Consider the following 23,537-nt stretch of genomic DNA (forward strand, 5'->3'; position numbering starts at 1 on the left):
GTCTCTTGCTCTTGAAAGTAGTGGGTGGGGTACACAATTTAACAAGGTGGTGGTCCTCTTCCACAGGGGAAGCATAGCCACCACAAAAACAGAACCCAGCCAGGCCTGCTCCACAAAGCACATGTGGGCTGGGTGCCAGTTTTAACAAGGTATGCCAATCACCCGTGGGAGATCACCAGCCTCCAGTGGATCTTGGCCCTATAAAGTGTACAGTGGGAGATGTGTTGGCAAGGTTTGTGCTGGTCTTCTGGGGGAGGGGAACCACAACATCAGGACTTAGGCAAGCCTGGCTTGAGGGGATGGGGCACAGTATAAGCAAGATAGGTAGTGAATGCTGGTGCCATACTGGTTTGCACAGGTGACCATGTGTTTATGCTAGGTGGGAGCAAGGGAGGGAGAAAATGCCTGACAGCTCCTTTGTTCTTGGAGAAGTTCCTCAGTGTACTCGGAGATTAATAAATAACACCCCCTCCTCCATGACCCAGGTGTTTTTCAAACTGCTGTTTCTATGTTGTATCTCTGTGGGCTGTGTGTTGTGCTGTCTCTTTAAGGGTGGGGACTCAGTTTCCTATTGCCCTCCTGGCTCTCCTAGAGCTAAGCCTGCTAATTTTTAAAGTTCCAGGCGTTAAGTCTCACTGGTTATAAGACATGTACCTCAATGTTCATAGGAGCACTCTCAACAATAGCCAAAACATGGAAAGAGCCTAAGTGTCCATCAACAGATGAATGGATCAAGAAGATGTGGTTTATCTATACCATGGAATACTACATGGCAATGAGAAACAATGAAATCTGGCCATGTGTAGCAACATGGATGGACCTTGAGGGTGTTATGCTGAGTGAAATAAGTCAGGCAGAGAAGGACAAATACCGTATGTTTGCACGTATAAGAGGATTAGGAGGAACTTAATGGAAGACCGTGGGGGAGGGGGAGAGAGGCAAACCATGAGAGACTCTTGAATGCTGAGAACAAACCGAGGACTGATGGGTGTGGGGGAGGAGAGGGGAGATGGGCATGGAGGAGGGCATTTGTGGGGATGAGCACTGGGTGTTGTATGGAAAACAACTTGACAAACTATTTGTAAAAAAAAAAAAAAAAGAACTCACGAAATCCAGCCCCTGTGGTTTTTAACACCAAATGTTATGGGGATTCATCTTCCCTGTCCAGACTTTTAGGTGTAATAGTCTGTTTTTTCTCCCCTCTCCACATGCATAGCTCCCTCCTTCTGGTGGCCAAACCTATGTAAATCGCACCATGTCTTTGCCCTTCCTACCCTCTTTAATGAGGCCTCTTCTCTACATTTAGTTGTGGAGTTTGTTCTGGCAGTCTTTGAGATATTTTCTCAGTTATTTACACTAACATGAGTGTTAACTAGTTGTATCCACGGGACGAGGTGACTTTAGGGTCCTCCTATTCCACTGTCCTGGGAAGTATAGAATTCTTTAATGTAACTAATATGCAAATGAGTTTTTAAAAAAAAATTTCTTCCTTTACGCCTGTTATTTATCTTACTAAATTGGCTAGGATTTCTACAATGCTGAAAAGAAGTGGTGAGAGCAGATATCCTTGCCTTATTTCTGATCTTAGAGGGAAAACACTCATTGTTTCACCATTAAAAATGATATTGGCTATAGGTTTTTTTGTAATGTTTTTTTCATTAAATTGAGGAAGTTTAATTCTACTAGTTTTCCCAGAGTTTTTTTTTTAATCATAAATGGGTGTTGGCTTTTGTCAAATATAGTATTTCTACTTTATTAATTCAGTGGATTAATTTTCAAATATTTCTTGAGGTAGCCACACTTATGAGGGTGCCTTCCCAGTGTACTCTGTCTCTTTCTCTTCCCAAACTCCTGTGGCTCAGTATCCTAGGACTTCAGGCCTTCTCTGTTTGAGATGGGTGCAAGCGAAATGCACGGAGCTCCCTACTTCTCCATCATCTTGCCTCTCCTATTAATTTTCAAATGATATAGCCATCTTGTACTACTAGGATAAACCCTATTTACTTATGATGTGTTATCCTTTTATATACTGATAGATTCAATTTGCTAATATTTTGCTAAGGGTTTTTAGGTCTAAGTTCCTAATGATATTGGTGTGTAAATTTAGTTACTATAATATCTTTGTTAGGTTTTATATGACGGTATTGATGGCCTCAAAAACTCTGCTGGGTATGTTCCTTTCTCTTCTGTTTTTTCTGAGTTGGAATAAAATTAGCATTATTTAATATTTGATTAACCAGTGAAAATTCTCTTGGCCTGGACTTATCTTTTTGGTGAGGTTTTTGGGATATTCAGTTGATTCTGATAATCAGTTATTAAAAATTGCTATTTCTTATTTAGTTCTGGTAAGCTGTATATTTCAAGGGATTATTCTAATTTACTTAAATTGTAAATCTTAATGGCATAAAAATGTTCCTAATTTTCTTTTTCATGTCTAGGATATGGACAGATAATCTATTTTTCACTCATCATATCAGCAATCAGTCTCTCTTCTCTTCCCTCCCTCTCTCATCTTGCTAAGAGTTTATCAATTTTATTAATCTTTTCAAAAAATTAACTTTTTACTTTTTTTCCTTTTCTCTATTTTTGGGGTATGTTCTATTTTGTTGATTCCTGCTATCTTTATTATTCTCTTCCTTTACTTGAGGACAAATGTATTCTTTTTCTAGATTCTTGAAGTAGAAACCTCATCAATATTAAGTCTTTCTTCCTTCTAAAATTTAAAGTTACAAACTTCCAAGTCCTGCTTTAGCTTTACCCCACAAATTTCATTGTTGTATGTGCATTATCCTTTAGTTTAAAATATTTTCTAACTTCTCTTGCGGTTTATCCCTTGATAAATCAACTAGATGTTTAGAAATACAGTAATTTCCAACATTTAGAGACTTATCTAGGTATTTTATTAGGTTCATTTCTAATTTAATTTTGTTGTGGTCGCAGAGCATACTTTTAAGATTTCAGTCTTCTTAAATTTGTTTTGTTTAGACTTGTTTTATTTCTCGTCATGTGGCCTATTTTGGCAATATGCCACATACATTTCAAAATATTAGATAGTCTGCAGTTGTTGTGTATGTTTTATGTCAGTTAGGTCCAGGTGGCTGAAAGTGTTGTTCAGACTTCAACAACCTTTCTGATTTTATTTTTTGTGTTTCATCGTTGTTGTAGGGACCGAGAGAGGAATGTTAAAATGACCAAGCATTATTTCTCTCTTTCAGTTTTGTTTCATATGTTAAGTTTATACAGAACTCTAATTATAATGCCTTCTTGATATACTGACCTTTTCATCATTATGAAATCTCTGTTTTCAATAATGTTCCATGTTTTGAAGTCTATTTTTCAGACTTTTCAGGTTTTATATTTTCAGATGTTATATCTTATGCTTATTGTTTTTGCATGCCTTATCATTTTCCCATCTGTTCACTTTTAATCTTTTGTCTTCTTTGTATTTAAGTATTTTTTTTGTAGACAGCATATGGTTAGGTCCTGCTTTTTTCTATCCAGTCTGTCGATATGTACTTTGATTTGAGTATTTGCTCCACTTACATATGATGTAATTAATAAATGGTTGGATTTATGACTATCATGTGTCAACTTGTTTTCTGTTTGTTTTGTCTGTTATTTTACTTCCTTTGGTCTCTTTTTCCTGAATCTATCTGTTATAAGATATTCTCCTGCTGGTTTTGAATAAGTAAGCTGCCATGTTGTGAGAGGGCCATATGGCTGGGACCTGAAGGTACTCTCTAGGAGCTCAGAGCAAACCCTGCCAACGGTGATCAAGGAAACAGAAACAATGTCAGTTCTACAGCTTACAATTCAGTAAGGAATTAAATTCTTCTAACAATAACTAGTCTCAGATAAGATTGCAGTCTAGACTGACACCTTCATTTTAGCCTGGTAAGACTCTTTTGTTTTTCATACAATTTATTAAATTTTTAAAATTTATTTCTGAGAGAGAGAGAGAGACAGCATGAGCAGAGGACGGTCAGAGAGAGAGGGAGATATAGAATCCGAAGCAGGCTCCAGGCCCTGAGCTAGCTGTCAGCACAGAGCCCGACGCAGGGCTCGAACCCACGAACCGTGAGATCATGACCTGAGCCGAAGTTGGACACTTAACTGACTGAACCACCCAGGCACCCCTGGTGAGACTCTTAAGTACAGAATCCTTATAATCCTCTACTTAAAGGAAGTAAAAGGTTTACATCAATTTGTTACACAGCAATAAAAAACTGATACATACAGAAATAGAAGCTACTCAAGAGGAAGCAGAGAAATTAAATAGGCTAAAAATAACAATAAACAGAATCTCAGCAACCAATGAGATAATATCAAACTTTCTCATATCTATGTAACTGAAATCCCAGAAGGAGATAGGAGCAAGAAAATACTTGAAAAAATGAAGACTGAAAATTTATCCAATTTGATGAAAATTATGCTGACTAATCTAAAAGTTCAGCAATCCCCAAGCAGGATAAACACACACATACTCCTATACACCAAAGTAAACCATAATCAAATTATTGAAAATCAGTAAAAAAGGAATAATCCTGAAAAGCATCTAAAGAAAAAGACATATTACAAATAGAGGAACAAAGATAAAATGGAAGACTTTTTTTTTCTTGTAAAACCTTTCATAAGAAACTATATGAGGCAGAAGACAAAGGATTGACTTCTTTACAGTGTTGAAAAATATATCCTAAAGCTAGAAAGATGAATGCCTTATGGTGGCATCAGTACATACCCATCCTGGAGGTTGTTGTAGTGCAATATGTGACACCGTATTTACTATCTGAGGTTCTATTCTCTTCAGCCCCAATGGATCTGGACTGTGGTTTTAGCTTCATTCTTCCCTGTTCCTTCCCCGATTCTAAACTTGGTCCTGTACCTTCTAGGTGTCTCTTAGAGGCACTCAAATAGCCTTTCAATGCATTTTCTTTCTGCTCAGATCAGGCAAAATTGTTTTTTGTAACAGATAACCAAAAACTCTTAAACAAGAAAAATTCTTAATTTATGTTCTATTCATCTTATTTTGTTATTATCATTTTAACATGGTAGGTAGTTGGGGTCAAGTTAACAAAGTACTTTTTCCTTTATCCGTATTTATACATTCCTTGAATTTTCCTTCAAAGCTTCCTCTCCCATCCATACTTTCATCATCATTTTCATGGTTTTTTTTTGTTTGTTTGTTTTTTGTTTTTTTTCCAGTTCTTGGCTCTGTTACTGTTAGGGGCTATATCTTGGGCCCCTCAAGTTCTCATGTGGAAGCCCCAACCCCCAGTACCTCAGAATTGGATGATACTTGGAAATAGGGCCTTTAAAGAAGTGATTAAAATGAGGCCTAGTCTAATATGATTGGAGAAAAGAAAATCCGGACACACAGAGAGACACTGGGTGTATGTATGCACACAGAGGAAAGGCTGTACAAGGACAGAGCAAGAAGATGGCCACCTATAAGCCAATGAGAGAGGCCTCAGAAGAAACCAAATATGCTGACACATTGATTTTGGACTTTTAGGCTCTAGAACTGAGAATATAAATTTCTGTTGTATAAGCCATCCAAATAGTGGTATTCGATTATAGCAGTCCAAGTTTACTAATACAACTACCGAAAATCATAAGGTAGCTAGAATAAAGCCTTCAGAATTCGTAACAGCCAGCAGAGTGATCTTAAAATCCATATAACTCAAGAGTTACTTGAGATCTTTCTGAGATCTAAGACATGTAGGTGAACTTAGTTTGATCCTTCAGTTTCACAGTATTAAAGATAACTCCCCTCCACTTAATTTATTCAGATTTCTGAACTTATTTTTTCATGGTCCCTGTAGATCCATTCCTGCAACTCTTACGTATTCTATCAGTTCAACCCTCTGCAAGCTAGTGTATGACATCTCAAGATCTTCACCAGTATCCACAAGAAATTAAATTAATTCATGATTCTGTGTTGTACCAACTTTACCTAAAGCTCCAAGAGCTATGGAAGAAAACTGTATCATGTATTACACAGTCCTTGGTCTCCAACTGGCTTTTCCTTTGACACTGCACTGGCTTCCCAACCAGTTACTCACTGTGTCATTATCCCCACAACCTCCTAAAAAATAAAATCTAGCTTCCCTTCCCTTACTGGGCCTATCTCACTTCCTCAGTCCCTGAGTTATTCTGCTAAGTGAGTTATTCTGTTATTTCATCCCTTTACACAGAAATCTAAGCATACTGCTCCCGTCTTTGAAGCTCTTTTTCCATCTCTTGTTAACTTATATGCAGAGCCTAGACTTTAGTCCAGCATTTCAGGATCTCTGCAGTTTTCTCCTCCACCCTCTAACATAGATCACCCACAAGTGAAGCCCCATAAAGCACATTCACCTCTCACTGGCAAGGCAGCTACTGTGGTAGCTGGACCTTGGTGACTGTTCCAAAGGTGTCAACTGCTCTACTTTTGCCTCCTTCCTCACTGTTCTTTGGGGGTCAGCCTCCCTCTCTCTTAGGTCACCTCCATACACAGCTTTCAGTTATCATCAGCCCTTCTCAGAATGCCTGGCACAAAGGGAGTACTCAATAACTGTGTGATGAATTAATATGTGAACAAGTGAACAAATCAACACCCATGCTCAAAATCCTCCAAGAGGTCTAACTACCAAAAGATAAAGTCCAAAATGAAGCCTGATGTCAAGGGCTTTCCAGCCTACATTTACCAACTTATCCCTGGTCCCCATCTCCCACTTTCCCCAGACTCTCTCAGCTCTTGTCAGAGACGTGAAAAGCAGGCCCCAAATCCTGGAGTTAAGAGTAATGGGTAAGAATGAAGAGACAGGAGAAGGCCAGGCCTCTGACTTTACCTTTGTGAATGCTGATGTTATTGAACCTTTCTTTTTTGTGCTCTCTCCACCTGGAAGGAAACAGACCATCCATGAGCCTCACGGGCCTCATCTAAAAAAGACAATAATCCCAGGCAATGGCCAGAAAAAAACATTATCCAGGCGAATTCTCACTTAAGTACAGGGTTTATACTTTCCTCTTTAAAGGATAACTCACAAATGAAGAAATGATGGGTGTTATGAGGTCAAACAACTATGGACTCCTCTAACTAAAATTCTTCTACCTGGATATTTATTCCCTTTTCCACCTTGAATCTTGCAATCCTGTAGCATCTGTCCTGCAAGCATTCTCAAATGTCATGAAGAAATGAGAGGTTCAAATTATAAACCCTACCTTCCTGAGAGTCTGCCATGTGGGATATAGGAAGAGCCTAAGTGTTTTTTCTGAACTTTCAATAAGAACCACTTAAACTTTTATCTCAGGAAAAATTCATTTGAAATAGCAAATACAGGCTTACCAATGAAAATAAAATATGGCAGCAATGAGAACTGCAGAAACACTATCCATGAGAAGCCACATGAACATATAGTAACTTGGTGTCTGCAAAACAGAAAACAAAAACAGTTTAAAAAACTACAGTTGGAAAGGATTTTAGATCACATGGGCCAAGTCTGGTGGTCTGCTCTCAGGGAGGGGGTAAGAGCGAGGGGTGGGGGGGAAGCAGACCAGACTGATGTGGTGGTCTCAAACACACAGAGTACCTGCTGGCATCCTAACAATCACCCCTTATATGCGCAGGGGACTCTACACGGGACAAAGAACTTCATACTCTTTATCTCCCTTAACCCTCAAAGACAGAGGAGTCCCAGAGAAGTCACATAGCAAGACTATTCTGGACCTAGGACTGCAGCCCAAGTTTCTTGAGTTCTACCACTCTGTGTTTTCATAGTACTGCTTTCCAAATCTGGCTGCACATCCAAGTATACCTGGGCAGCTCTTAGTAATACAGGGTCCTAGGTCTCACTACATACCTCAGGAACTAGAATGTCTGCATTTTCATCTGCCTCTCAGATGATGCTGAAGCAAGTGGACTGTGAGCCGGATTCTAGGAATTTTTGTTCTAAATCATCATGCTTCAAATAAGTATGCTGAAATTATAATCCCTGCCCCCTCCCTTAGCTAACATGCCTTCTCCACGCTCTTTGCCTGAATCACCCATTACCCAGAGCTCCATCTCCTGGGTCCTTTTGGGTGAATTTTGTAATTCCCTGAGTTGATCTTCCCTTTCCAACTCCACTGTTCCCTCTCCAATTTTATGTGATGCCATTGGGACTGGCACTTTTTTTCTTGAGCCATTCCTCATCTTATCCCAAGGCCTTTCTGTCGATTGAATAACAATAATGATGATAACACTAATGGTCATGATGACAACAACTAACAATTAATTAGTTACGATCATAAGAGCTAAGGAAGTATTCTAAGCACTTTAAGGGTGTTTTCATACCTCCTCCTCACAACAGCCCACTAAGCAGGTACAATAGAAGCTCTTAACCAACTTCTACTAAACCCAGCTCTTAATCCCCTCTGGGAAATAATGACTGATAGCTTGGCCTGCTACAGAATGCCCACCAGTTGAGCTGTCCATTTACTAAGAACCAGTTGTTCTTGGGGCGCCTGGGTGGTCCATTTGGTTAAGTGTCCAACTCTTGATTTTGGCTCAGCCATGATCTCACAGTTCATGGGATTGAGCCCCGCATCCAGCTCTGCTGACAGCTTGGAGCATTCTTGGGATTCTGTCTTTCCCTCTCTCTCTGCCCCTACCCTGCTTATTCGTTCTTGTTCTCATTTTCTCTCTCTCTCCCTCCCTCTCGAAATAAATAAACCTTAAAAAAAATCCTTAAAAAGAATCAGTTGTTCTTTCTCCCTAAATGGCTTAGAACAGTTGTTACAAATGTGCAGTTTTCTTAATGCCACTTAAACCTAAGTGAAAAAGAAGTATATCATTTTCAAGAAAACTAAGCCAATGCTTTGAAAATCTCAATGAAGAAAGGTCACAAAAAAAATAAACTGCAACTGAATGAGGTGTGAGTGAAACACTGTGCAAGACTAGGGTAAGAAGATTGTGAAAATCTGGGTAAATTCCTCATACAGACTGTTTCTCTCAATGACTTTATGTTCTTGTTCTGCTTTAAGGAAACAAAACTTAGAGGTCATAGCTGGTTCATTTGGCTGTTTAAATAATCAAGTGGATACAGAATTCAATCAGCTGAAATAACCTCAAAGAATGAAAATAAAATGTGTGAGGTATGTATGTGATAGATTGTTTATAAAAATGACCACAGTATTCCTCCCCAAATGCAGGTCTGTATGCAGTGTGATTTTGCTGTTCCTTCCCATCAAGAAATGAAGTCTATTTCTCCACTATTTCACCTGGAATCTCGACTTTGGCCATGTAATTTTCTTTGGCCAATGGAACATTAGCAAATATCACACCTAAAAAACCCTGAAAACTTGCATGTGGATTAGGGCTTGACCTCTCTTGCTGCTGGGAATCCACTGCCACCAGGTGAATGAACAGGCTCAAGCTGGCCTCCCTGAGGATGACTGACGACATGGAGACATTAGTCATCCCAGGTAAGATCCTAGACATATGAATGCAGCCATCCCAAACCAAACTGGCTGAGACCAGAAGACCATTTAGCTAAATAAATCATAAAGAATATGATAAATAAATATTTGTTTGAGGCACTACATTTTAGGTGTCTCTTTCTAAACTGGCTGAGACCAGAGGACCATTTAGCTAAATAAATCATAAAGAATATGATAAATAAATATTTGTTTGAGGCACTACATTTTAGGTGTCTCTCTCTAAGTAGTACAGGCTGATCGACTGTGAATAGATAAATAGATGCTTCTGATTTCCCACTTTAACTTTTTCAATTAACAGACCAATGATCAGGCTAGTCTGTGGTGGATAAAAATACTTCTGTTGTACTATCATTATCCTTAATTTACTAGTAAACTGAGGCACAGACAGGTTAACTAACATTTCCAAATTCACACAGTAAGTGGTAGAGCCAAGATTTGAATCTGCATATTCTAACTGGAGTGAGCTGCTTGGGAAAGCCTTCGGGATACTGGCCCCATTTTCCTGAATAGAGAAGTGTTGGGTCCTTTAAAAAAAAAATCCAGGCAAAGAAGAAAAGTTTAAAAAAAGTTAAAAAACTTTATGTCCTTTTGTAGCTTTTAAATTTTGAATCACATGAATTTATTATCGATTCAAATAGTATCAAGTATTAAAATAAGCTTTATTTAATAAAACTTCATTTAATGTATGCAAAAGGACGACTTTGAAACATTAATGACTTAGGGCACAGATTTATGGAGGGGTGTGTTGCTCTCTGATTTATGTATTTTTGTAATGATTAAATTTCATATAATGAACAGGTTTACTTTGTAATCAATTTTTTGAAAGAAAATGTTAGAAAAATATATAATTCACATATGAAGAAAAGTTATATAAAGACGGACAAGTAAGTAGCAAGGCTTTACCTATGCCAAGGGACCGGCCATTCAAGGTTTTCTTCAGGGTCATCTCCAGAAAGCTGCCCAAGCCACCAAGAAAGAAGGTGTCAGCAATTTTACACTGCCATCAGAGGGCCTCAATGCAGATTATGGCCCTAAGAGATTGTGACCTTGACCCTGATCCCCTTTCTCCTGGTCGTGACCCTAAACAGGGGCTGGTGAGGCTGGAGGTATGGAGAAGGCAACATGAAATATTTTTGCTCCTCAATTAGGCTTCTGTGCCCAAAGGTTTACCTTTTAAGGCAACCTGAAGTCTGGATTTTTACTCTCAACTGGACACTTTTATTCTGCATTGAGGCTTTTGGTGACAGGAAGTAAAATTTTAAAATTACCCAACAGTAACTAGAAAAGTTACCGGACCTGAGTAAGAGTTCATTCAGGAGCAGGAAAAGCCTACCTCACAGAGCAATTTAAAGAGTCAATGAAGAGAAATTAAGCTGTTTTCTGTTGTTCACTACTGTGTTCCACTCAGTCAACCTACTCTACACAGATAAGAACAACGAGCTCTGCAGCAGTTAGCTGGTTAGCTAGGGCTCTTTCCACAGCTAGGAAGCAATAGGATTTATCTGGGATTGTGACCCAAGTATTCAGGTCCCCAAGCCTCTGGCAATTAGCAATAGGAGGCCTAGGAGGGGCAATCAAGCCAGGTGGCTGGACACTGGGTCTCCTTTCCAGAAGGATTTTGTTCAGGACACACAGGTTTCTCCCCACAGCCCCTGTCACTATCATTGCCTCTAGAAAGGTGGGGTACCATAACGAAACTCTGGAGTCAGACCTCATTTTGAATCTTGCATCACGTCCTAGAATCTTAATGTCTGCAAACTTCAGTTTCTTCACAGGGATAATGAAAGTGAGTAAGTTAGAGGGTCAAATTACATACTGCATGAAAAACCGCACTGAGAAGATTCAGTAAACAGCAATTATTATAACAATACTAATTTCTCTCTGCAAATCACAAAAGGATCTGGGTGAGAAAAGGGAGAATGCCACATCTCCAATATCATAGAAGTTTCTGCTTTTAAGTAGCTCCCCAGGTGTCTGCACAGTGGACAATGTAGGTGTGGGGGAAGGACTTAGACTCCCACTGTACCAGACTTGGAAGAACAATCTGGACAACCAGCTCACCATGAAGAAGTAAGGGTGATTTAGCTGATTCAGGATCTGAATGTTGTCTGTGGTCACTGAATGAATCCTGGAGCACCAGGCCAGTGAGTAGAGCCAAGGCTCATTGACGATGTATAAATTGATGTTGATGTTAGCTGCTTTATAATCTCTGGAATAAAAACAGAACTCACAGTGATTTAGACTTAATCTCACTTTCCTCATCTACAAGGGTAACAGCCACTATGTTTGTGAGAGGTTGTTACTTAAATCACTAGTAACCGCAGCTGGTCCGGTGGCAACTTATGACATGGTATGCAGAATGGGTTCATGTTGCAGTGAGGTAAAGGACTGGATTTACTATCTCTGCTCCTATACCCACAACGGTATATTAGCAAATTGGATATCCTAAGGGGAAAAAAGAATATGTAAAGAGAGAAAGCACTATTTGTAGCATTTGCCAATTTCCATGGTGTGAATATTCCTACTATAGTCAATTTCAAGCTAACACTGGTAAAACAGATTTGCAAAGTTTCTAACTATTTAAGAACTGGCTCCCATGAGTGGCATTAACCACCTCCAGCACACGATTGTATATCAACTCTACTTACTTTCATCAGAGTACTTACCATGCCCTACTATATCTGCTTTCCTATTAGTCTTCTTAATTGACTTTAATCAGATTAAAAGTAGAGATTGTGTATTATTCATTTTTGTATATCCAGTACTTAGCATAACACCTGCCTTCATAAATAGTAAATGAAGGAATACATGAATACCAATTTGGTGAATATTTACATTTCAAATATAAAAAATTTTTACAAGCATTGAGGGAATGAAACCAAATGTTTCCCAGTGCACATAATGTCAGCAGATACTTGTGCATTCTTTATAAAGAAAAGAAGAAAATAAGTATTGGAATACCTAGCAATTCTAGTCAAGTTGTCATTTTCAGGGATTTAAATTTCTAACAAAATACACCATGTAAATGGCTTTAAAATTGTTTTAATTTTTTTAAAATGTAATTTATTGTCAAGTTAGCTAACACACATTGTATACTGTGTACCCTTGGCTTCGGCAGTAGATTCCTGTCATGCATCACTTACATACAACATCCAGTGCTCATCCCAACAAGTGCCCTCCTCCCTTAGTGCCCATCACCCATTTTCCCCACATTCCCAACCCCCAACCCCATCAACCCTCAGTTTGTTCTCTGTATTTAAGAGCCTCTTCTGGTTTGCCTCCCTCTCTGATTCTAACTTTTTTTCCTTGCCTTCCCCCATGGTCTTCTGTTAAGTTTCTCAAATTCCACATATGAGTGAAAACATATGACATCTTACTCTGACTGACTTATTTCACTTTGCATAATACCCTCCAGTTCCATCCGCATTGTTGCAAATGGCAGGATTTCATTCTTTCTCATTGCCAAGTAGTATTCCGTTGTATATAAACCGTATCTTCTTTACCCATTCATCAGCTGACGGACACCTGGGCTTTCCATGATTTGGCTAAACATTGGGGTACATGTGCCTATATGAATCAGCACTCCTGTATCCTTTGGATAAATTCCTAGTAATGCCATTGCTGGGTCATATAGTAATTCTATTTTTACTATTTTGAGGAACCTCCACACTGTTTTCCAGAGTGGCTGCACCAGTCTGTATTCCCACCAACAGTGCAAAGGTGTTCCCATTTCTCCACATCCTTGCCAACATCTGTTTTTTCCTGAGTTGTTAATTTTAGCCACTCTGACTGGTGTGAGGTAGTATCTCAATGTGGTTTTGATTTGTATTCCCCTGATGATGAACAATGTTGAACATCTTTTCATGTGTCTGTTAGCCATCTGGATGTCTTTTTTGGAAAAGTGTCTATTCATTTCTTCTGCCTATTTCTTCACTGGATTATTTGTTTTTTCAGTGTTGAGTATGTAAGTTCTTTATAGATTTTGGCTACTAAACCTTTAACTGATATGTTATTTGCAAGTACTTTCTCCCATTCTTTCAGTTGCCTTTTAGTTTTATTGATTGTTTCCTTTGTTGTGTAGAAGGTTTTCATCCTGATGAGGTCCCAATAATGCATTTTTGCTTTTATTTCCCTTGCCTCTAGAGACACGTCTAGTAATGAATTGCTGTGGCTGAGGTCAGAGAGGTTGCTGCCCATTTACTCCTGGAGGATTTTGTTGGTTTCCTGTCTCACATTTAGGTCTTTCATCCATTTTGAATTTGTTTTTGTGTATAGTGCAAAAAGTGGTCCAGTTTTATACTTCTGCATGTCACTGTCCAGTTCTCTCAGCATCATTTGCTGAAGAGATTGTCTTTATTCCACTAGAAAAATGAGATCTAAAGGAAAGATATAGCTTTCCTGCTTTATTGAACATTAGCGGGCCATATATTTGTGGGTCCATTTCTAGGTTCTCTATTCTATTCCACTGATATATATGCCAATACCATACTATCTTGATGATTATAGCTTTGCAATACAGCTTAAAGCCTGGGATTGTGATGCCTCCAGCTTTGGTTTTCTTTTTCAACATTACTTTGGCTTTAGGGTCTTTTGTGGTCCCATACAAATTTTAGGATTGTTTATTCTAGCTCTGTGAAGAATGCTGGTGGTGTTTTGATAGGGATTACATTTAATGTGTAGGTTGCTTTGGGCAGTATCAAGATTGTATAATAATATCTGTTCTTCCAATCCATAGGACATTCTTCCATTTCTTTGTGTCTTCTTCAGCTTTCTCCAAAATGTTCTATACTTTTCAGCATACAGACCTTTTACTGTTTTGGTTAGGTTTATTATATTTATTATAGGGATGTTATGGTTTTTATTGCAATTGTAAGTGGGATCGATTTCTTGATATATCTTTATACTGCTTCATTATTAGTGTATAAAAATGCAACCGATTTCTGTACAGTGATTTTACATCCTGCAACTTTGCTGAATTCATGTATCAGCTCTAGCAGTTCTTTGGTGTAGTCATTTGGGTTTTCCATGTAGAGTATCATGTTATCTGCAAAGAGTAAAAATGTGAATTCTTCTTTGCCAATTTGGATGCCTTTTATTTGATTTTGTTGTCTGATTGCTGAGGCTAGGACTTCCAACACTGCATTAAACAACAGTAATGAGAGTGAACATCCTGTCATGTTCCTGATCTTAAGGGGAAAGTTCTTCAGGTTTTCCCCATTGAGGATGATATTACTTGTGGGACTTTCATATATAGCTTTTATGATGTTAAAGTATGTTCCTTTCATCCCGACTTTCTTGAGGGTTCAAGAAAGGATGCTGCATTCTGTCAAATGCTTTTCTGCATCTAATAGCTGCATTCTGTCAAATGCTTTTCTGCATCTAATAAAAGGATCATATGGTTCTTATCCTTTCTTCTACTGATGAGGTGTATCACGCTGATTGATTTACAAATATTGAAACAGTCCTGCATCCCAAGAATCAATCCCACTTGATGATGGTAATTCTTTTAATGTACTGTGACTCTGACTTGTTAACATCTTGGTGAGAATTTTTGCATCCAGATTCATCAGGAATATTGGCCTATAATCTCCTTTTTAGTGGGGTCTTTGTTTGGTTTTGGAATCAAGGTAATGCTGGCTGGCTTCATAAAATGAGTTTGGAAGCTTTCCTTCCATTTCTATTTTTTGGAACAGTTTGAGAAAAATAGGTATTAACTCTGCTTTATTTTTTTTTAAATATTTTTATTTATTTCTAGGAGAGGGAGAGAGACAGCGTGAACAGGGGAGGGTCAGAGAGAGGGAGACACAGACTCTGAAATAGGCTCTAGGCTCCGAGCTGGCAGTCAGCACAGAGCCCGACGAGGGGCTCGAACCCACGAACCGCGAGATCATGACCTAAGGGAAAGTCGGACGCTTAACCAACTAAGCCACCCAGGCGCCCCTATTAACTCTGCTTTAAATGCCCAGTAAATTTTCCCTGGGAAGCCATCTGGCCCAGAACTCTTATTTGTTGGGAGATTTTAGACAACCCATTCAATTTCTTTGCTGATTATGGGTCTGTTCAAATTTTCTATTTCCTCCCATTTGAGTTTTGAGAAAGTGTGAGGGTATAGAAATTTGTCCATTTCTTCCAGATTGTCCAGTTTGTTGGCATATAATTTTTCATAGTATTCTCTTAGAATTGTTTTCATTTCTGTTGTGGTGGTTGCGATCTCTCCTCTTTCATTTGTGACTATCTACTTGGGTCTTCTCTTTTCTTTCTGAGAAGTGTGGCCTGGGGGGTTATCATTTTGTTTATTCTTTCAAAAAACCAGCTCTTAGTTTCACTGATCTGTTATACTGGTGTTTTTTTTTTGGGGGGGGGGATTCTATATCATTTATTTCTCCTCTAATCTTTATTCTTTCCCTTCTTCTGCTGGCTTTGGGCTTTAATTCTGGTGATTTTCTAGCTCCTTCAGGTGTAAGGTTACATTTTGTATTCGGGACCTTTCTTGCTTCTTAAGACAGGCCTGAACTGCAATGTATTTTCCTCTTAGGACTGCCTTTGATGCATCCCAAAGGCTTTGGTCTGTCATGGCTTTATTTTCATTTGCTTCCATGTGTTTGTTTAATTTCTTCTTCAATTTCCTGGTTAACCCATTTATTCTTTAAAAATTTTTTTTAAATTTTTTTTATTTCTAGGAGAGAGAGAGAGAGAGAGAGAGAGAGAGACAGCGTGAGCAGGGGAGGGTCAGAGAGAGAGGGAGATACAGACTCTGAAACAGGCTCCAGGCTCTGAGCTGGCAGTCAGCACAGAGCCCGACGTGGGGCTCGAACCCATGAACCGCCAGATCATGACCTAAGCGAAAGTCCGACGCTTAACCGACTTAGCCACCCAGGTGCCCCTTAAGCCATTTATTCTTAAGGGGGATGTTCTTTAACCTCCATGTATTTGGGAGCTTTCCAATTTTTTTTCTTGTGGTTGATTTCAGGTTTCATAGCATTGTGATCTGAAAATATGCATGGTGTGATCTCAATCTTTCTGTACCTGTTGAGGGCTGTTTTGTGACCCAGTTCATGATCTGTTCTGGAGAATATTCCATGGGCACTCGAGAAGAATGTGCATTCTGCTGCTTTAGGATGGAATGTTCTGAATATATCTGTTATGTCCATCTGGTCCCGTGTGTCATTCAGAGCCATTGTGTCCTTGTTGATTTTGTGCTTAGATGATCTGTTCATTGTTGTAAGTGGAGTATTCAGGTCTCCTCCAAAGTAGTAATATCATCAATAAGTTTGCTTATGTTTATGCTTAATTGATGTATATATTTGTGTGCTCTCAAGCTGAGGACATAAATATTTACAATTGTAAGGTCTTTTAGATGGATAGACCCCTTAAATCATAATATAATGCCTTTCTTCATCTCTTGTTCAGTTCAGTCTTTGTTTTGAAACCTGGTTTGTCTGATACAAGTATGGCCTCTCCAGTTTTCTTTCCAGGTCCATTAGCATGATAGATGGTTCTCCATTCCCTCACTTTTAACTGCAGGTGTCTTTAAGTCTAAAATGAGACTCCTGTAGGCAGCATGTATATGGGTCTTGCTTTTTATCCATTCTGGTACCCTGTGTCTTTTGAATGGGGCATCGAGTCCATTTACATTCAGAGTGATTATTGAAGGAAATGAATTTCATGCCATTGTGTTATCTGAAGACTGTGTGTTTCTGGTGGTGTTCTCTGGTCCTTTGTAATCTTTGCTGCTTTCCACTTAGAATTTCTTGCAGGGCTTGTTTAGTGGTCACAAACTCCTTTAGTTTTTGTTTGTCTTGGAAAGTCTCTCTCTCCTCCTATTCTGAATGACGGCCTTGCTGAACAAAGGATTCGTGGCTCTATATTTTTCCTGTTCAGCACACTGGATGTTTCTTGCCACTCCCTTCTGACCTGCCAGGTTTCAGTGGACACGTCTGCTACTACCCTTATGTGTCTTCCCTTGTAGGTTAAGGACCTTTTGTCCCAGCTGCTTTCAGAATTCCCTCTTGATCTTTATATTTTGCAAGTGTCACTAGGATATGCCATGGTGTTGACCTGTTTCTGTTCATTTTGTAGGTAGTTCTCTGTGCCTCTTGGATTTAGATGCCTGTTTCCTTCCCCAGATTAGGGAAGTTCTCACTATACTTTGTTCAAATAAACCTTCTGCTCCTTTTTGTCACTCTTCTTCTTCTGGGACTCTTATGATATGGGTATTGTTTCATTTCAATGAATCACTTAGTTCTCTATTTCTCCCTTTTTGATCCAGTAATTTCTTTTCCTCTTTTTTTTTTTTTAAAGGTTTATTTATTTATCTTAGAGAGAGAGAGAGCGCACAAGCAGGGAAGGGGCAGAGAGAGGGAGAATTACAAACAGGCTCTGTGCTGTCAATGCAGAGCCTGATGCAGGGCTTGAACTCACGAACTGTGAGATCATGACCTGAGCTGAAGTCGGACGCTTAACTGACTGATCCACCCAGGTGCCCCCCTTTTCCTCTTTTTTGGCTTCATTATTTTCCATAGTTTTATCTTCTATTTCACTTATTCTCTCCTCTGCTTCTTCCACCCTAGCTGTTACTGTATCTAGTTTATTTTGCATCTCAGCTGTGGCATTTATTTGTTCTGACTAGTTCTTAGGTCTCTGATCATTGCAGCAAGGGTTTCTTTGGTGTCTTCTATGCTCTTTTCAAGCTATTAGACTAATGACTGTTGTTCTAAAGTCTTGTTCAGATATGTTTATATCAGTTTTGAGCAATTCTCTGGCTCTGATTTCTTCTTGACCTTTCTTTAGGGGAGAATTTCTCTGTCTTGTCATTTGGGCTTAGGTTCTGTCTTTTGCGTGTTTTAAAAGCTTGTTATGTGTCCTGCACCTAAGAATACTTCTCTAATAAAAAGGTGTCATATGCTGTCCAGGGCCTGGCACTCCGGGAAGTGTTCCTGGTATATGTTGTGTGCACTCTGTTGTTGTGGTTTGGCTGCTCTGTCCCACTGGCCAGACCTCTGCAGAGCTCCTCCTTGCTTGCAGTGATGGAGGGTTTGGACCTTTAACTAGGTGTGCTTTGATTTGTTGCTGAAGTGCCCTGGACCAAAAGGGGGCAAGAGGCTGATCTTATAAAAATAAAAAATAGAAAGGGAAAAAAAACCAAATATAGAAAAAAAAGGCTGAATCCAAGTTAAGAGAGAAAAAAAAGGAGAAAAGACACAGAAAAATAGAGAAAAGGTGGTACAAGAATAGAATTTAAAAAGCCTGAATGAAAAATAAATATATTATATATATGTGTGTGTATATATATATAATATATATATAAATATGTGTGTGTGTGTATATATATATATATAATATACATATAAAAAAGAAATGACAAAATCAAACCAGAAACTGTGAGCCTGATTCCAAAAGAAAAAAAATGAAAAAAAAAAAAAAAAGGTTGATTCCTGGGGCTGGTGGCTGTGCTGCTCTGTGGGAAAGGCTGGCTGTGCTGGATCAGTCAGTCTTGCTCCAAGAAATGAGCGTTTGCCAGGCACAGAGGGGTGGGCTTTGTTGTAAGAGAGTCCAGCTTCCACTAGGGGACCCTGTGCTGCCCTCTGAAGTCCTATCATGTTGGTGTTTGGGGGAAAAATGGCATCACACCAATCTCTTCTCCCCAGTCCAAGCTCTCAAGGTATGCTGTGGCAACCCTCCCAGAACAGCGAGGGCATTCAGCTTGCCCTGTGTCACAATTGTGCGGTTTCTTCTTGGCACTCGGCTGGATTTCAAAACCCAAAATCTTAAAGGACCTGGCTTAGTGAGGATCCGGATCCTCTCCCCTCCTCCAGAGTAAAGCCTCACCACTCTGGCGATGCAAGGCCTTTGGATAGCACCTGCAGGGTCTTTTGTCCTTGGGGAACCAACAACCTCTCTTCCCAAAGTGCTCCTGGAAGGGGACTGTTCTCTCCAGGTGTGCCCCGGAGATCTACATCACACTATGCACACTTCTCCCTCCTCCCCAGGAGTGTGCACCATGGCTTCCAGCTCCATTCTGGAAAAAGTTGTGTGCTTTTGAAACCTCTGAGTTTCAGCTCCAAAGGCCGTTTGCAAAAAAGAGCTGGCACTCTATCGTTCTTGTTCCCCAGTCCGTGGTTCCGAGAGGTTTTTCCTCTTGTGCTCACTTGATGCTGCACTTTCCCTACCCCTCTCTTTTTTCTCCCTTTTGTCTCTCCATAGAGAGAGACATAGAAAGTGTGCCCTCCACTCCAGGGCCATGCCCTCTTATCTCACCCAAGTCATATCCATGCACCTCCTCCTGTCAAGCTGTTTCTCTCCAAAATGTGGAGATCTTCTGCCCCTCCACAGACTGATTTCCTGGGTGCTCCAAGTGATCTGACCTCAATACAGTTGTGTTTGAGGGACGAGGAAAATCCCAGTCCCCTTACTCCTCCACCATCGTAACTCCTCCCTTCTCAGTAGTTATTTTAAATATAAATGGATTAAACTCTACAACAGAAATTGGCAGAAAAAATAAAAACATATGATCCAACTATATGCTGTCTTCAAGAAACTCATTTTAGATCAAAGATACAGATAGATTGCAAATGAAAAGACAGAAAAAAGATATTCTGTACAAATAGTAACCAAAACCAGCAGAGGTGGCTATACTGACATTAGACAATATAGGCTTTATATCAAAAAAGGTAACATGAGACAAAGAAAGAGCCTATATATTAATAAAAGCTTCAATACAGTAAGAAAATATAACAATTATAAACATTTACACACCAAATGACAGTCCAGGAAAAGGTACAGAGCAAAACCTGAAAGAACTGAAGCGATTAACAGATCAATATGCAGTAATAATTGGACACTTCAATATCCTACTCTAATGGAATCAACAACCAGTTCAAAGATAAGGAAACAGATGACTTAACACAAGAAACTAACTATACAGAATACACACATATACAGAATACCTAACAATAACAGCATACACATTATTTTCAAGTGCACAAGACATTTTCCAGGATAGGCCATATGTTAGGCCACATATTAAGTCTCAATACATTTCAAAAGACAGATACCATACAAAAGGATGAAGCTAGAAGTCTATAACACAAATTGGAAAATTCATGCATTCTTGAACCACACACTTTTAAACAATAAATCCATCAAAAAATCACAAGGGAGATTAGAAAATACTTAGAAATTAATAGAAATAAAAACACAACATACCAAAATTCATAGGATGCAGTAAAAGTGGTACAAAGGAGAAATTTATAGCTATAAATGCTTAACTTTAAAAAATAAAAAAATATAGGGACACCTGGGTGGCTCAGTCAGTGAAGTGTCCGACATCAGGTCAGGTCATGATCTCACAGTTCTTAGAGTTCAAGCCCTGCATTGGGCTCTGTGCTGACAACTCAAAACCTGGAGCTTGCTTTGGATTCCGTGTCTCCCTCTCTCTCTGCCCGTCCCCTGCTTGCACACTGTCTCTCTCTCTCTCTCAAAAATAAACATATAAAAATTTAATAAAAATAAAAAATATCAAATCAACAACCTATCTTTAGATCTCAGGGAATTAGAAAAAGAACAAATTGACCCAACATAGCAAAAGGAAGAAAGTAACAAAGATTACAGCAGATATAAATTAGAGAAGAGAAAACCTACAGGGAAAAATCAATGAAACCAAAAGTTAATTCCTTGAATAAGATCAACAAATTACATTTAGTTAGGTTAACTAATAAAAAGACTCAAATTACTGAAATCAGAAATGAAACTAGGAATATTACTACCAATGTTACAGAAATAAAAAATATAATGAGAGTATTATGATCATTTTTACCCCCAACAAATATGATAACATAGATGAAATGGATAAACTCCTAAAAACACAGAACCTTGGGGCGCCTGGGTGGCTTAGTCGGTTAAGCGTCCGACTTTCGCTTAGGTCATGATCTCGTGGTTCGTGGGTTCGAGCCCCGCGTCGGGCTCTGTGCTGACTGCCAGCTCAGAGCCTGGAGCCTGTTTCAGTCTGTGACTCCCTCTCTCTCTGACCCTCCCCTGCTCACACTGTCTCTCTCCCTCTCTCCTAGAAATAAATTAAAAACATTAAAAAAAAAAAAAAAAGATTTAAAAAAAACACAGAACCTACCAAGACTGAATCATGAAGAATGAGAAAATGTGAATACATCTATAATGAGTAAGGAGATTCAATCATTAACCAAAAATATCCCAAAAGAAAGTCCTAGACCCAACGACTTCACAGATGAATTCCACCATTTAAAGAACTGTGAAGAGCGAAAGTTTGACTTCTTTCTTGCTGATTTTGATGCCATTTATTTCTTTTTGTTGTCTAACTGCTGAGGCTAGGACTTCCGGCACTACACTGAACAACAGTGGTGAGAGTAGACATCCCTGTTGTGTTCCTGATCTTAGGTGGAAAGCTCTGTTTTTCCCCATTGAGGATGATATTAGTTTTTCACGTATGGCCTTTATGATCTTGAGGTATGTTCCTTCTATCCCTACTTTCTTGAGGGTTTTTTTTTTTAATCAAGAAATGATGCTGTATTTTGTCAAATGCTTTTTCTGCATCTATCAAGTGGATCATGTGTTCCTTATCCTTTATTATTGTGATGACTCACAATGATTGATTTGCGAATATTAAACCAGCCCTGCATCCCAGGAATAAATCCCACTTGATCATGCTCAATAATTCTTTTAATGTATTGGTGGATCCGGTGTGGTAGTATCTTGTTAAGACTTTTTGCAACCATGTTTATCATATAAATTGGTCTATAGTTCCCCTTTTTAGTTGGGTCTTTGTCTGGTTTTGGAATCAAGGTAATGCTGGCCTCATAGAATGAGTTTGAAAGTTTTCCCTCCATTTCTATTTATTGGAACAGCTTGAAAAGAATAGTCATTAACTCTTCTTTAAATGCTTGGTAAATACTCCTGGAAAGCCACCCGGCCCTGGACTCTTGTTTCTTGGGAGATTTTTAATTACTGATTCAACTTCTTTACTGGTTATGGGTCTACTCAAATGTTAGGTTTTTCCTGTTTCAGTTTTGGTAGTATATGTGTTTCTAGAAATTTGTCCATTTCTTCCAGATTCCCCAATTTGTTGGTATAAATTGTTCATAATACTCTCTTATTATTGTTTGTATTTCTGAAGTGTTGGCGGTGATCTCTCCTCTTTCATTTACGATTTTATTTAGTTTGGTCCTTTCCTTTTTCTTTTTGAAAAATCTGGCTAGGGGTTTATCAATTTTGTTAATACTTTCATGGAAGGAGCTCCTGGTTTCACTGATCTGTTCTGGTTTTTTTAAATCTTGATATCACTGATTTCTGCTCTAATCTTTATTACTTCCTTTCTTCTACTGGTCTGGGGCTTTATTTGCTGTTCTTTTTCTGGCTCCTTTAGGTGTAAGGTTAGGTTGTATATTTGAGACATTTCTTCCTTCTTTAGGAAGACTTGGACTGCTATACTTCCCCCTTAGGGCTGTCTTTGCTGCATCCCAGAGGTTTTAGACTGTCATATTTTCATTTTCATTGGCTTCTGTGTAGTTTTTAATTTCTTTAATTTCTTGGTCAAGTCATTCATTTTTTACTAGAATGTTCTTTAGTCTGGAAGTTTTCTTGGTCTTTCCAAATTTTTCTTGTGGTTAATTTCAAGTTTCAGAGTGTTGTGGTCTGAAAATATGCCTGGTATTGTATCAATCTTTTCCTACTTGTTGAGGGCTAATTTATGACCCAGTATGTGATCTATTCTGGAGAATGTTCCATGTGCACTCAAGAAGAATGTATACTCTGCTGCTTTAAGAGGAAATGTTCTAATAAACTCAAAATGGATAAAGGACCTGAACGTGAGACAGGAAACTATCAACACCCTAGAGGAGAAAGCAGGAAACAACCTCCTCGACCTCCACTGCAGCAGCTTCTTACTTGACACATCCCCAAAAGCAAGGGAATCAAGAGCAAAAATAAATGATTGGGACCTCATCAAGATTAAAAGCTTCTGCACAGCCAAGGAAACAACCCAGAAAATTAATAGGCAACCAACGGAATGGGAAAAGATAGTTGCAAATGACATATCAGATAAAGGGTTA

General features: G+C 38.9%; 1 protein-coding gene across 6 annotated transcripts in view; it reads right to left on the reverse strand.

Annotated features, from left to right (window-relative positions):
- GDPD4 (glycerophosphodiester phosphodiesterase domain containing 4) overlaps window positions 1-23,537 on the reverse strand; it is a 155,173-nt gene that overhangs the window by 48,040 nt on the left and 83,596 nt on the right. For 4 of the 6 annotated variants that reach the window (XM_039228674.1, XM_039228672.1, XM_039228673.1 and 1 more), the window contains 3 exons: window positions 11,521-11,668; window positions 7,328-7,410; window positions 6,831-6,880 (listed from right to left, as the gene is read on the reverse strand). In XM_039228674.1, the coding sequence (XP_039084605.1) occupies window positions 6,831-6,880; window positions 7,328-7,410; window positions 11,521-11,668 (281 nt within the window). The remainder of the gene's footprint in view (window positions 1-6,830; window positions 6,881-7,327; window positions 7,411-11,520; window positions 11,669-23,537) is intronic. The other 2 variants (XM_039228676.1, XM_039228675.1) reach the window with 1 other exon arrangement.

This window comes from Hyaena hyaena, unplaced genomic scaffold (genome assembly GCF_003009895.1).
Source record: "Hyaena hyaena isolate Hyena2069 unplaced genomic scaffold, ASM300989v1 scaffold_34, whole genome shotgun sequence".
Taxonomy (NCBI): domain Eukaryota; kingdom Metazoa; phylum Chordata; class Mammalia; order Carnivora; family Hyaenidae; genus Hyaena; species Hyaena hyaena.